The sequence below is a fragment of the Trichechus manatus genome, unplaced genomic scaffold, assembly GCF_000243295.1.
Source record: "Trichechus manatus latirostris isolate Lorelei unplaced genomic scaffold, TriManLat1.0 scaffold00048, whole genome shotgun sequence".
In the NCBI taxonomy this organism is placed as follows: Eukaryota; Metazoa; Chordata; class Mammalia; order Sirenia; family Trichechidae; genus Trichechus; species Trichechus manatus.
The window spans coordinates 12,774,045-12,789,396 of NW_004443984.1; the positions used below are offsets into that span (position 1 = coordinate 12,774,045).

At 48.8% G+C, this 15,352-nt stretch overlaps 1 protein-coding gene across 1 annotated transcript in view; it reads right to left on the reverse strand.

The window, feature by feature from the left end:
* Positions 1–4,662: 4,662 nt before the first annotated feature.
* Positions 4,663–15,352, reverse strand: part of PADI4 (peptidyl arginine deiminase 4) — a 31,059-nt gene continuing 20,369 nt past the window's right edge. Inside the window, exons 10-16 of the mRNA XM_004377202.2 lie at positions 14,682–14,789; positions 11,171–11,325; positions 9,764–9,908; positions 9,466–9,568; positions 8,505–8,578; positions 7,834–7,974; positions 4,663–5,110 (exon numbers count right to left, since the gene is read on the reverse strand). Coding sequence (XP_004377259.2) covers positions 4,877–5,110; positions 7,834–7,974; positions 8,505–8,578; positions 9,466–9,568; positions 9,764–9,908; positions 11,171–11,325; positions 14,682–14,789 — 960 coding nt within the window. The 3' untranslated portion in view covers positions 4,663–4,876. The remainder of the gene's footprint in view (positions 5,111–7,833; positions 7,975–8,504; positions 8,579–9,465; positions 9,569–9,763; positions 9,909–11,170; positions 11,326–14,681; positions 14,790–15,352) is intronic.

A 15,352-nucleotide genomic window follows, 5' to 3' on the forward strand; every position in this document is an offset into this window, starting at 1 on the left:
CCCACCCAGTCCCCTTACATGAAGGCAACCAGCAACATCAGGTTCTCGTATGTATTTCCAAGTAAATGTTATGCACAACCAAGCCAGTGTGTATGTATGTCCTTCCCTCCTTTTTCTTTGTTTTACATTCATGGTCCTGTATGCTATATAGTATTCTGCACCTTGCTTTTTTCACTGAATAGTACAACTTGAAGAGTTATTTGTATCAGAACATACAAAGCAATCTGGGTGGCTTAAAACAACAGAAATCTGAGTTCTAGAGGCCAGAAGTCCTAACTCAAAGTGAGGCAAGGTTGATTCCTTCTGGAGGGGCCTGAGGGAGAATCTGTTCCATGCCTTTCTCTTGCTTCTGGTGCTTTCGCACGATCCTTGGCGTTCCTTGGCTTGTAGATGCATCGTTCCAGTATCTGCCTCTGTCATCACTTGAGCTTCTCCCCGTGTGGCTGTGTCTGTGTCTCTTCTTACAACGAGTTTTTTTAAATAAGTCGTTAGATTTAGGGCCCACTGAAATCATACTCTAGTATGACTTCATCTTAACTAATTACACCTGCAAAGACTCTATTTCCAAATAAGGTCACATTCTGAGGTTCTGGGAAGGATATGAACTTGGGGGGGACATGAATTCAATGCTTTGTCATGGTTGTGTAGTGTTATTTCCACATTGGGCTCCGACCAGTCCCCACTTACTAAGTATTTGTTTTGGTCCTTTGCCCTTCTACACAGTGCTGCCGTGAGTAACCCATGTGTAACAAGCACAGGGGATTTAGGTTGAGCACTAAGTGAAGACATCTCTGTAAGCCAGGTTTGTTAAATTCTGGACAAGAAGTTAAAACCACCACCTGGGAGGTTTTAAGCAGACAGCATAGCTGTCAGGGATGGATTTGTTTTAGGAGCCCTTGGGAGCAGGGGCTTTTGATCTCTCAAAAATTCCATCAGTTGGGTTAAAAGCGGTAAGATTAAACACATGGGAGGTTCTCAGCATGTGTATTCTCAGGGTAAGTGTATACTAAGGTTCAGGGTTGCCAACAAAAGACCACACACAAGCTCTATCAGTGCATGGGAAAACGCTTTACTCACATAGAGAAGAGACAGTGAGTGAGATCCGATTCACTAGTGAACACCGGTCTCCTGTGGCCAGCAGGATTGTCCCACATATGGCCAGTGTAGGGCAGATGTCTATGTTCACCCCTCTCGTGCCGAGGTCGAGAGACCCCATTCCCTTCCCGCCAGGAGCAGATATAGAAGTGGGGTTGGCCAGGTGCCATATGGTGCCCACCCATGTGCAAGAGACAGAGAAAGTCACTGTGTGCCCAGAACAAGCGGAAGGCTTCTCTGATAAGAAGGAACTAGGAGAGAGATGACGACCCAATCCCCAGCTTCCTTATCAGAGAATGTTCTGGGCCCAAGGCCTTTACTTAGGCAGCCCAGATGGGAAGCATAGAGGCAGACCATTTCCCCAACAGTAAGACACATTGAAGTGGTCACCCAAGCTGCTCTTCACTTCTCAGTTAGATCTGCTCTCCAGCTGTGGCTTCTGACCTCATTGTTACTTCTATCCTCTACATTGCTCTCTTAAAATTTGATTGTTCACAGGCCCTCCTGTGAGTTCTAAAGTAATGAAGCGTAGCCCAAAAAGCTGGTTATCTTTGGTAAGACAATTCACATGAGAGAGTAATGTGATTCCTCTAGCGCGTCTCAAAGGAGCCCATTTGGGCTGTGGAATCTTAAAGCCCCCCACCCGTCTGCCAGTTTATCGCACTGTGATGGTATGAGTGTTGCTAAGATGCTGGAAGCTATGCCACTGGAATTTGAAATACCAGCAGGGTTACCTTGGTGGACAGGTTTCAGTGGAGTTTCCAGACTAAGACAGACTAGGAAGAAATGCCTGGCGATCTACTTCTGAAAATTAGCCAATGAAAAGCCTATGGAGTATAGAATATTGTCCAATACAGTGCTGGAGGAGCCCTGGTGGTATAGTGGTTAAGAACTTGGCTGCTAACCAAAAGTTTGGCAGTTCAAATCCACCAGTCGCTCTTTGGAAACCCTACGGGGCAGTTCTACTCTGTCCTCTAGGGTTGCTATGAGCTGGAATTGACTGGACGGCAACGGGTTTGGTTTTTTGGTATAGTGCTGGAAGATGAACCCCCTCGGTTGGAAGGCAACAGTGGACTCAAGCACACCAGCAATCATGAGGATGGCACAGGACTGAGCAGCATTTCATTCTGCTGAACATGTGATCACCAGGAGTCACAGCTGACTGGACAGCAATTACCAACAGCAATCATTAAGCAAGCTTATGTTGACCCCCACAGCTCCTCACATACTTATTCAGAATAGGAAGTTCTCCATCTGCTTCTCCATGAGGTTTTTCTCATCACTCTTAGGTCATCAAAAGTCCTGTGGTCACTTTAGGTCACTGTAGTGGATGCTGTAGTGTGCCACCTAGCTCCCCCTTGAGGACAGAGGCACTTATTTCCCAGCTGCTGGTAGTATTGGCTTCTAGTTGCTCACAGCTGAGTCCCTGTCTGAACTTGCCTTCTGTGGCAAGGAGCTGCTCAGCCCAAAGTTCTGCCCCCTCTTTAGGGGCAGCTACATCCAACGTAGAGGTACAAAAGCCACACTGCCTCGCCTTAATTCAGGACAACTCTGAAGGGCAACCCCAGCTTGAGCTCCCCATGGGATTGCCGGAAGCACCTGTGGCAACTGCACTACATTTCAGTGTCTCCCTCTGCTTCCCTGGCTCCCTCACAGATGCCGCTCCTGAGACCACCCCCCAATCAACCGCCTGGGAACCAGATACAAGACAGTCACCAAACAATCTCAATCTCAATTAGAAAGTACAATCCCACACAAAAGAAAACCTCTAAACTTGGTTTTATGAAGTTAAATCTTCCCCTATGAAAAGCAAAGGATTGGTTTCTTCCCCATCTTCCTGCCGCAGTTTGCAAATGGTAGTTTCTGACCTATGGTGGGCCGAATAATGGCGCCCAAAGATAACAGGTCCTAATCCCTGGGACCCGTGAATGTTACCATCCAACAAAAAACAAATTCAGACTTTGATAGTGAGAAACTGTATTTAGAAAGAAAAGGCGGAAAGGGATTATTACTCATAGCAGTTCAGTTACTCATTTATGAGGCTTGCTGATCTTATGGTCAGAGTGGTCTCCCTGTTACAACAATAGACCTCTCCCTCTATTGTTATTACAATAACAAAGTTTTCTGAACAAAGCTTCTCTCTATCAAAGGATGGATTTGTTTTTTTGTTTGACATTCCATTCCACAAAAACCAATCGTTCCTATGATGCAGTGCGCCATGCCCAGTTCCAGGTTCCTTGTGCAGCAGCAGTGAACGAGAGACCAGGGCCTACTTTCTGGCGCCTTCGTGCTAGTGGAACAGAAATGAGAGGGTCACAGAGACCCCGCTGACTTCGGGGTATCTGTGCTGTTCTGACTGAATGAAACAGTCAAATCCTAATGAATCCCTTGGGTTCCTGCGTTACCTGTTTGTTGCCTTTTTCTCAAAGGGCAGCTTAAATGGGGATAAAATTCCCACCTAAAAGCCTCACTTTTTCCCCTCAGAGCTTTGTAGACTCTGGGGTCTACTGAGAAGAAGTGTCAGGGTCTTTCTCTTTTTCACTGACCCTCTACTTTACCAAGCATGATATTCTTCTCCAGGAACTGGTCCCTCCTGATAATATGTCCAAAGTACATGAGATGAAGTCTTGCCATCCTTGCTTCCAAGGAACACTCTGGCTGTATTTTTTCCAAGAGAGACTTGTTCGTTCTTCTGACAGTCCATGGTACAGTCAGTATTCTTCACCGACACCATAATTCAAAGGCATCAATTCTTCTTCAGTCTTCCTTATTCATTGTCCAGCTTTCGCATGCATATGAAGCAATTGGAAATACCATGGCTTGGGTCAGGTGCACCTTAGTCCTCAAGGTGACGTCTTTGCTTTTTAACACTTTAAAAAGGTTTTTTTGCAGCAGATTTGCCCAGAGGAATATGTCATTTGATTTCTTGACTGCTGCTTCCATGTGTGTTGATTGTGGATCCAAATGAAATGAAACCCTTAACAACGTCAAATCTTTTCTCCGTTTATCATGATGATGCTTATTGGTCCAGTTGTGAGGATTTTTGTTTTCTTTATGCTGAGGTGTAATCCATACTGAAGACTGTAGTCTTCAATCTTTATCAGTAAGTGCTTCAAGTCCTCTTCACTTTGAGCAAGCAAAGTTGTGTCATCTGCATAACACAGCTTGTTAATGAGTCTTCCTCCAACCTTGATGCCACGTTCTTCTTCATGTAGTCCAGCTTCTCGGATTATTTACACAGTGTCATGGTTTGAATTATGTCCCCCCAAAAATGTGTGTGTCAATTTGGCTAGGCCATGATTCCTGGTACTGTGTGATTTTCCTGTATGTTGTAAACCTGCCTCTATGATGTTAATGAGGGAGGATGGGTGGCAGTTGTGTTAGTAAGGCAGGACCTCATCTACAAGACTGGATTGTGTCCTGAGGCAATCTCTTGAGAAATAAAAGACAGAAGTGAGCAGTGAGACAGGAGGAACTCATACCATCAAGAAAGCAGTGCCGGGAGCAGAAGCTCCTAGTCTGGAAACTTTTTTAAAAACCCAAAACTTTATTGCAGTTTCTCGTAGCCAGAACTGAGCTTGCAATGCCAGGACCATCTTGTGATCCTCAGAGGGGTCCTGGGGGCTGGAGAACAAGGGAAGGAAGCAAGCCACTGCTGGGAAGGCTAGCCACCTCTGGGGAGCCAAAATGTCCCGAAGAGCTCTGCACTGGGGCACCGCAGGGGACCAGAAGCCTTTGGCCAGGAGGTTCTCGGAGGAGAGGATGCTGGGAGGGGCTAAGCTCAGGGCACCATGTTCCACCACTTGAAGGAGAAGGGCTTCCGGCGCACATTGGTGCCACAGTGCACCTCCCCGCAATGAACATGGTAGGTGTCAAAGTCGTCGATGAAGGTGCAGTGCAGTCCCAGCAGCTCCAGCAGGGACCGCACCTTCTCCTCCAGGCAGCAGCAGCCCTCGATGATGGGCCCGAAGGGCTTGGGGATGCCCAGGTACTTCCCCAGAACCAGCATGTTCACCTGCAAAGAGGTAGGATCCTGAGTCAAAGGTATCACTACCTGAGGGGCCCCTCCCTCTTTTGACCTCCAAAAACAATAGCCCACTTTATAGATGAGGAAACTGAGGCCCAGACAGGTAAACTGGCTTGCTTAACATCACCCAGCTAGTCTAGAACTTACACCCAATTCTTTTGTACTCCAGGGTCTATGCTCACAACACTACACTCTCCTCCCCACCTCCGACCTTTTGGCAAATTTTTTCTATTACTCAAGACCCAGCTCAAACGCTACCTCCTCTGTGAAGCAGCCACGACTGTCCCACACTCTGGCCATTAGTCACTCCTCCTCAGCTCCCATAGCTCCCAGCACGGTGCCTGACATGTCGCAGGCATTTAATAAGTATCTATTGAACGGACGAATAAATGGCTACCTCTGTTACAGCACTTTTAATACATGATAACTTATGTAAACACCAATGTTTCCTCCATTATATTGGGAGGTGGCCTGGTGAGGTGAAAGGAGAGGATCTGGGCTCCAGGCCAACATGGGTTTGAATCTCAGCTCTGCTACTCAATCGATGTATGACCTTAGGCAAGCCTCATCAGCAAAATGAGCCCAAACACATTTCCATCGCTATGACAATTAGATAAGAGCATGTATGCAAAGCATTGTGCCCAGCACATGTTGTTAGCTGCCATGAGGTCAGCCCCCAGCTCATGGCTACCCCATGCACAACAGGATCAGACTGTTGTGATCCATAAGGTTTTCATTGGCTGGTTTTTGGATGTAGATCACCAGGCCTTTCATTCTAGTCTGTCTTAGTCTGGAAGCTCCACTGGAACCTGTTCAGTATCATAGTAAAATGCAAGCCTCCACTGACAGATGGGTGGTGGCTTTGTTTGAGGTGCATTGGCTGGGAATTGAACCTGGAAGGCAAGAATTCTACCACTGTCTCCGTGCCCAGCACATACCAAACAAAACCAAACCCACTGCCGTCGAGTCAATCCTGACTCATAGTAACCCTGTAGGACACAGTAGAACTGCCCCATAGAGTTTCCAAGGCTGTAATCTTTACGGAAGCAGACTGCCACATCTTTCTCCCGCAGAGCAGCTGTTGGGTTCGAACTGCTGACCTTTCGGTTAGCAGCCGAGCACTTAACCATTGTGCCACCAGGGCTCTTACCCAGCACATAGGTGCATATTAGACGTAGCTTCCTGGGGGCCCAGGCAGGGCTGTGCACAGTCAGTCTCCTGGTTCATGAGTGATTGGATGGGGATCTCATTCTCTGTCCTGCTCAGACACAGCACCGCTATTGGTGTCTCTACCTGTTCCATGCCCACTGATGGATTTATCTGAGATGCCCTAACCCCAGCAATTGGCATCAGCTTTCTTTCCTGAGCTAGAAAGCCTGGCTGGGCTAACCCCAAGAGGAAACAAGATGCTTGTGACCAAGGAATTTTATTCAGGGAGCTGGGAAGGAGTGGTACCGCCTCCTGCCTTGTTTTGGCCAAACCTCAAACTCATTGCTCTTCAGTTAATTCTGACTCATGGCGATCCTATAGGACAGAGTAGAACTGCCCCACAGGGTTTCCAAGGAGCGGCTGGTGGATTCGAACCGCCGACCTTTTGGTTAGCAGCTGAGCTCTTAACTACTGAGCCACCAGGGCTCCTCTACTGTATCAAGGAACCCTTTATTCAAAAACAAAATCTTTTGCAGAGCCTCAATGCATAATACAGAAAATCTGAGCCACTGAATTTGCAGCACTGCCTTGGAACCCCAACACGCTGGGGATCACAGTTTGAAAACCACGTGCCAGGGAATGCTGGCCCTTTCCTGAACTCCCTGCAGGGAGCGAGCGGGGTGGCAGAGGGGACCCAGTGGAATTGGGTGAAGTTTCCATCTGGCCCTTGGGTATTCTTTGGAGAGAGAGCGTGGCAGGGCAGAAGGGTGGTAAAATGCAGTAGATGACTTCAAGATAGTGCTTGTGGGTCACAGATAACAGTTGTTGACAAAAGTGGGCTCACCCTCAAGTCCATCCTTCAGATGGTGATCCCACCCAGCCCTGGCAGTGCCACCTCCTTAGAGAGGACTGCCCAGACCACCCAGTCTAAAGTGGTGCCCCTGTGTTCATTTCCCTCACGGGGCTTAATGTAACCTGAAAGCATCTTGTTTGAGTTTGTGTCCCTCCCCGTGGCAGGGCAGCTGATGGGAGGTAGCACAGCCTGCTGGTTAGAGCACGGGTTCTGCAACCAGACCCCTGGCTTTGAATTTGAGCTCCGCCTCTTGCCAGCTGTGTGTATTTGTGCAAGAGACCACACCTCGCTGGGCCTCCTCTGTATAGTGGAGGCGATAACAGTATCTAACTTGCAGCGTGGTTGTGAGATACCAGAAGGCACTTTATAAACTGTAAAACCCACAAAAACCAGTTGCTGTCAAGTTGATTAGGACCCATGGCAACCCCGCATGTGTCAGAGTAGAACTGTGCTCTCTAGGGTTTTCATGGCTGTGATCTTTTGGAAGTAGATAGCCAGGGCTTTCTTCCGAGGCACCTCTGGGTAGACTCGAACCTCCAACCTTTCAGTTAGCAGCCAAGCCCATTAACTCTTTGCACCACCCAGGGATTCCTTGTAAACTGTAAAGGGTCATGAAAATCCCAGGCAGGTGAAGAGAACCCAAGCTTCCTGGACCCCCCCCCCGCCTCCACCGACAGCCCCATTGGACTTTGGGCTGACCCCTCCTCACCATGTTTGGGAAAAAGGCTTCGGCTTTGAGGGTTCCTCTGCTGTCCTTCAGGAGCTTGTAGAGCTGGGGGATGTCGATGATGTCACGCTCCTCCAGGCCTAGCTCCTGCTTCAGCACCTCTCGGTTCCAGTCAATGCAGCGCTGTGTGGGGAGGGAGGAGGGCAGTGAGCATGCTGACGGGAAGGACCTGGAGGGCAGTGCTTGCGGCCTCTCTGACAGGCAGCTCCCTGGCACTGGGGCCCTTGGCCTTCGTGGGCTTCTTCCTTCCTCTTTGTTCCTCCTCTGTCCCTCTGCTCTGCTCTGCTCCGCTCTCCCTGCATCTCTGGGTCTCTCTCTGCCTCTACTTATGTGTGTCTCTATCTCTCTGGACGCTCTGCTCGGCCTCTCACACTGTCCCACTGTCCCTCTGTTTCTGAGGGTGTCACCTCTTTCTCTGACTCCAGTTTTTCTGACTTTTCTCTTTTTCATGCATCACCCTATTCCTGGGGTATTGACGGAGGTTTCTCTCTTTTTCTCATCTACCCAAATCCTAAGGGACGTCACCATAGCCCCCGGGGGCTGCTCATCACCTAGCCGACATGCAGCCCACAGAAGGCTCCTGCCTTGTGCCCCTAATTGCAGGGAAGGTGGCTGGGGTGGGGGTGGCATCTCCTGGGCACGCAGGCTTGTACCTCTGCATATAAATTATGTTCTCTCAATTTCTTGCTTGACAAAATGTCCTTTATTTTTTGCTGTTTTTTTCGTGCTATGGAGAAAAAGATAAAAAAATGCAAATAAATTCAGGGGTGCATTTCCCTCCTCCGAGTACGTGCTGTGAGGACTCAGTTTCCCCATGTATAAAACGGGGGCAGCAATAACTCCTAATGTATAAGTTTGTTGTGAGCATCTGCAAGGCAATGCTTTCAATAAAATATTTTATCAGTGTCAGTTCTCATTTAAAATGTTGCTCTCACTTCATTAGATCCTCTTATCCTCAGAGAGATCCCTTTTACAAAGGGCAAAAAGGAGGTGTGACCGTTGCCTGATGCCACATGGCACACTACAGATATTAGGCAAAAACGCTCAGATGTGGAGGTTTGTTAGCCTCTGACCCCAACCCATGTCTGTGAACTTTACTGAAAAGATATTTCAGTGAAGAAATTATAATATCGTATCATATCACATCATACTATATTACCTTTTTATTACCTGAAAGACTGAATTTCTTTCAGGTCTTCAAACATATCTTGCTTTCTCTTGCCTCTGGGCCTTTACATTCACTGTTCCCTCTGTCTATAATATTTTCCTTCCCATCATCCCACCACCCCACTTGTCCGGCCAACTCTTACTCATCCCTCATGTTCCTGCTTGGTCTTCCCCTCCTCCAGGAAGCTCTCCCTGAGCTCTCCCAGACACTCCCAAGGCCCCTGTATTATAGTTGTTTGCTTGACTGGCTTCCCCCGGACTGTGAGCCCTGGGGGTTGGAAGCCATTTTGCCCTGCTCTTGAAGTATCCCCTGGCACTTAGCATGATGCCTGGCCTGCAGTAGGTGCTCAGAAATATCTGTTGCCTAGGTGATTCCTTTTGGCAATAGGTGACCACAGCACGCAGAGAAAAGTGCCCAGAAGGGAGGAACAGGCATGCTTCGCTTACTGTTGACCCCTTCGAACAGCACAGCCTCCCCATGGCCTTCTTTCTCTTTCTCCTGGAACAGTTTGTAGCAGGCCCTCGGGCTGGCCAGGAGCAGACGGAATCCCTGGAGGCAGGAAACACTGAGGTCAGAGGTCAGCATTGCCCATGGGGCTCAGCTGAGAGTGTGGGGAGTGCAGACTTGGTCCCAGGTTGGTTGCCTCCTCCATTCCCCCACCCCAGAAGTGAGGGAAAAAGAGTCAGACATGGGAACCCAGGAAGGAGGTACATGGCCTCCTCCAGGCAGGCCTCCAGATTGCACCTTCCTATCACGTGCCGGCACAAAGCTCAGGAACTCGTCCACGTGGCCCACAAACAGCCAGTCAGAATAGAGCTTCACAGGGGCCTGCACCTGCTGGGCGGCGAGGAAGTCCTGCAGGGCCTGGTTCATCTCTCGGCTCTTATCGCTGCCAACGTAGGGATAAAGGAGTGTGTGTGGGGGAGGGAAGACGGTAGGGAAGAGGGTCAGCAGGAAAGTCTGTCACAGACTGGGGGCTTGGCAAAGGGGTCAGGGTGCTCCTGCAGCTGGGGAAGAGATTCAGGGGGCTGAATGCCTCCTCACCTTTATCATATTCCCTAGAATTTGTGGGATTTAGGAACCTTTATCCCAGTTTTACTGGGGGAAACTGAGGCACAGAGTATTTAATGTATATAGGGCTGGAGCTTAGCTTGAGAAAGCACTGCCTGGTAACTCAGTCTAGATGCTGGTGTTGTGGAAAAATGTGGGGTTTGGAGCCAGTCTGACCTGAGCTCGTGGTCCCTTGTTAGCTGTGTGGCCTTGGGAACAATTCTTTACCTCTCTGAGCCTCGGTTTTCTCCTTGCCCTGGGCTACATGATCTAGCCTCTGCCTAGCTGTCTTCCTTTTGCTCAATCTGTTCTAGCCACTCTGGCCTTGTTGAACACACCAAGTTTGTTCCTGCCTCAGGGCCTTTGCATGTCTCTTCCATCTGCTTGGAATTCTCTGTCCCGTATCTCCACATGACCAGGGCCTTCCTGTCATCAGCCTTCAGTTCCCTAATCACCATGACTAACCTAGTTCCCACTCCTCCTCTGCACCTCTCTCATTTGTTTTCTTTACTATTAGAAAATGATTTTGTTTATTTACTTCTCTACTGTCTGTCTCCCCCACTAGAATATTGTCAGGGATTTGTCTGTCGTATTCACAGCTGCGTTCCCAGCTCCTAATGTTAAAAAAAAAATAGGACTCATTGCTGTCAAGTCAATTCCAACTCATAGTGACCTTATAGGACAGAGTAGAACTGTCCCATAGTGTTTTCAAGGCTATAATCTTTACAGAAGCAGACTGCCATATCTTTCTCCCACCAAGTGGCTGGTGGGTTCGAACCGCCAACTTTTCAGTTAGCAGCCAAGTGCTTAACCACTGCACCACCAGCGCTCCTGGCTCCTAGCATAATGCCTGGTACATAGTAGGTGCTCAGTAAATATTCACCACCTGAAAGAGTGGGTGTATGTCATGGAGCTGGATTTGAACTTAGGTCTATGGGCCCCAAAGCCCATGTGCCTTGTCCTGTACTTTAATTCCTCTTATATTCTCTGAAGTTTATTGAGCCCTCTTGGGTTGGAGGCAGGTAGCAGAGGCTTCTGATTCTGGCCTCTGCTTTTCATGGTATCCCTGGCCCCTGACCACCCTTCCCCTCCCCTCTTCACCTGGGGTAACTGCTGTTCCCAGTGAGAATCCTTCCGAGCGGATATTCCTTCTCCCCGACTGTGACTGGGGGGCTCACTTCCAGGTTCCCAAACGAATCTAGACCAGTGATTTGTCCTATTTTGGCCCCTCGAGTCATGTAGCCAAAATCTGGGCCCTGAAATGGAAGAAGTATGCAGCAAGAGTTAGAGAAAGGAGTCCCTGGCTGAAGAGAGGGTGAGGTCCAAGTCTGAAAGATTAACTTGGTTACAAGAAGGAATTCAATAAACTGCCAGTGGGTAGCGCATAGTAGGTGCTTCAACATTATGGACCGTCGACAGAATGTCGAATCAGGTGATAAGAAAAGGGACTAGCATTTGTTGGGTACCTAATGCGTGCCAGCTGCTTCGCAAACCTTGTTGTTGTTAGTTACCTTCGAGTCAGCCCCATACACAATGGAAGGAGACACTGCCTGGTCCTGCATCAGCCCCACAATGGTTGCAGATTAGACTATGGTGCTCCAACGAGTTTTCATTGGCTGATTTTTGGAAGTAGATCGCCAAACCTTTCTTCCGAGTTTTAGTCTAGAAGCTCTGCTAAAACCTGTTTAGCATCCTAGCAACACTCAAGCCGCCACTGACAGAAAGGTGGTGGCTGTGCATGAGATACCTTGGCCAGGATGCGAACCCAGGTCTCCCACATGGAAGACGAGAATTCCACCACTGAACCACTACCACCCTCCTTCGTAAACCTTCACTTGGGCTTAATAACAAATCTGTAAATATCATTTTATCCTTATTTTGCAGATGAAGAAACTGAGTTCAGAGTGGTAGTATGGCTGCCCACAAAGCCCCAGAGCCAGTTTGTAGAAGAGCCAGGATCTGAGCTTCCTCTCCAGCAAGAGCTCCTGGCTATGCTAGGCTGTGTCTTCATCTTGGCTGGAATGCGCTTCACAGAATGGCTGTGACGTTCCATGCAGGTCTTCACGAAGGACCAGGGGTCCAGCTCTCACTCCCTGCGTGAGTCTCCTAGGGCTCCTGTAACATGTTACCACAAACGAAGCAGCTTAAAGCAACACAAGTGTATTCCCTCATAGTTCTGGAGGTCAGAAGTCCAAAATCAGTCTCACTGGGATAAAGTCAAGGTGTCCACAGGGCTGGTTCCTTCTGGAGGTTCTACCAGTACCAGTACCAGATGTTGTCGTCGTTGTTGGGTGCCATCGAGTCGGTTCCGACTCATAGCGACCCTATGTACAACAGAACAAAACACTGCCCAGTCCTGCGCCATCCTCATGATCATTGCTATGCTTGAGCCCATTGTCGCAGCCACTGTGTCAATGCATCTCATCGAGGGTCTTTTTCTTTTTCACTGACCCTCTACTTTACCAAGCATGATACCCTTCTCCAGGGACTGAGACCTCCTGATAACATGCCCAAAGTATGTGAGACAAAGTCTCTCCATCCTTGCTTCTAAGGAAGATTCTGGCTGTACTTCTTCCACGACAGATTTGTTCATTCTGGCAGTCCACGGTATATTCAATATGCTTCGCCAACACAGTAATTCAAAGGCATCAATTCTTCTTCGGTCTTCCTTATTCATTGTCCAGCTTTCGCATGCATATGAGGCAACTGAAAACACCATGGCTTGGGTCAGGTGCACCTTAGTCCTCAAAGTGACATCACACACCAGCACCAGTACCAGATGCCATCTCAACAGCTCCAACTCATGGTGACACCATGTGTGTCAGGATAGAGCTGTGCTCCATAGGGGCTTCAATGGATGATTTTTTTCAGAAGTAGATCGCCAGGCCTTTGTTCTGGGGTGCCTCTGGGTGAACTCGAACCTCCAACCTTTTGGTTAGCAGCTCAGTGTGTTAACTGTTTTCACCACCCAGGGACTCTCTGGAGGCTTTAGGGGAGCCTTGTGCAGTTTCCAGTGGCCACCTTGGCTCATGGCGCTTCCTCCATATTCAAATAGAATCATTCCAATCTTTGCTTCACTCATCACAACACCTTCTCCCACTCCGGCCCTCCTGCCTCCGTCTCATCGGAGTGTTATGATTACAGTGGGTTCACCTAGATAATCCAGGATAATCTCCAATCTCAAGATCCTTAATTTAATCACTTCTGCAAAATCTCTTTTGCCATAAAAAGTAACACTCATGGGCTTCAGAGATTAGGATTTGGTCATATCTGAGGGGCCATTATTCAGCCTACCACATACCTTAGGAGAGGATGTAGCCTCTTAGCTCTGTTGTTAGTTGCCACCGAGTCGGCTCCAACTCATGGTGACCCCACGTACAACAGAATGAAACACTGCCCCATCCTGCACCATCTTCACGATCATTGGTATGCTTGAGTCCATTGTTGCGACCCTGGTGTCTTTTGAGTGCCTTCCAATTAGGGAGCTCATCTTTCAGCACTATATCGGACAATATTCTGTGTGATTCCACAGAATTTTCATTGGCTGAAATTTGGAAGTAGATTGCCAGGTCTCTCCTCCTAGTCTGTCTCAGTCTGGAAGCTCAGCTGAAAACTGTCCAACAAGCAAGCCACCACAGTATGAAAAACTGATCTTCCACAAACCAATGATCTATTCCCTGAAGCTCCATGGACTCCCTGAAAGTAGATTCTAAATTGTGCACCTGGGTGCATTTTCCTGGGAAGATGAGTAGTCTCAAGGAGGTCTGTGATGCCAAAAGTTTAAAAACCATCATTTCCAATTTCTGTCCTCCTTTTCTCTCTAAAACTCATACCAAACTGACTTTCACCCCCAAGGTCTGAGTTCCAACTTCTCCACTCACTTTTTGTGTGACTTTGAGAAAGTTGCTTCACCTCACAGAGCTTCAGTTTCCTCATCTGTAAAATGGGCCTATTAATAGTATCTACATAAAAGGTTATCAGATGAATTAAATGAGTCAATGCAAGTAAAGAATTTAGCAGTGTGACTGACACAGAATGAATGCTCAACTTTCATCGTTATTATTGCTGTTATTATTATTCTGTGCTGAGTTTGCATGAACTTGCCAGGCTAGTCAAGCATAACTCAGCATTATGTCACCTGCCCCCCTCACACACACACAGACTTTGGCCGGTAAAGTCATGACCAGGGAATAACCACTCTGGTCCTGGAAACCACCACATCTCGGATGGAGCCTTGAGGACCTGACTCTGCCCCAAAAATAGAACCTCCAAGTGGATGTTGGGAAAGGTACCAATCCTGGCTCCACTCCCACCTTGCCGCAAGAACATCTCCAGTCCAACAAGGATGCCTGCGCCTCACCTATCCCTCAGCAGGGTTATCTTGAGGACAAGGTGAGCTCATGGGTGGAAAGGGCTTTGGGAAATGAGCCAGATCTTTGCATCATAGCAACAACAAAAATAACCAGCCCCACCTGCACCACCCCCAAGCAAGCAGGAATTCCACTTGTGGGAACTGGGCTGCTCAGCCCGCAGCGGTGGGGGTTGGGGGACAGGCTAATGAGGAAGGCAAGGAGGTTTTGGCAGCTGGTGACCCCCACCACCGTGCAGGTACCAGCAAGTGCTTCATGGGGAAGTCCTTCAGCCCTCTGTTCCGTGGGGAGTCGAAGACCACTGGCAGCGTTTTATGCCGGGCTTGGATGTAGCCAATCTCCATTTCATCCTGTGCAGAATGAGCGGAAAGGAGGTTGTTAGACGTGCTGCCCTGGTCTTGGCACCTAGTGCAGGGATGGGGGGCGTGGAGCCATCCACACTCTCTCGCCCTTGGAGTCCTGTGAAATATTTGACCCCAGAGAAGGGAGTCTGGGAAAGCAGAGCTTAGTGTCCTGTGTTTGCCTGGCACAGAAACAAGTGGTGAAACCCTTGATGCGCCCTTCACCCTTACTCCTGCTGTGTGCCCTGCCTGGGTGCTGGGTTCCACGTCCTCAAGGAACCTGTCCCTCAAGGTGAGTGAGCCAGGGAGCTGGGCAGCTACTATCCCACTTTAGCGGGGTGATGGGAGGCGAAGTCACAGGTCTGTGGGGACACAGATGAGGGCCTCCTCATGCTGTTGGGGTTGGGGCTGGTCAGAGAAGACTTCCTGAAGGGAGGAAGACCTGGAGGGTGAGTAAGAACAGCCCCTCCCCCACAGCCTCCTGCCTGCCCCAAAGGAAGGCAGGTAAGGCCCCAACAGAGCCCATGGGGTAAGGGGAAGGGGGGTTCAGAGACGAATCTGGTCAAATCCTG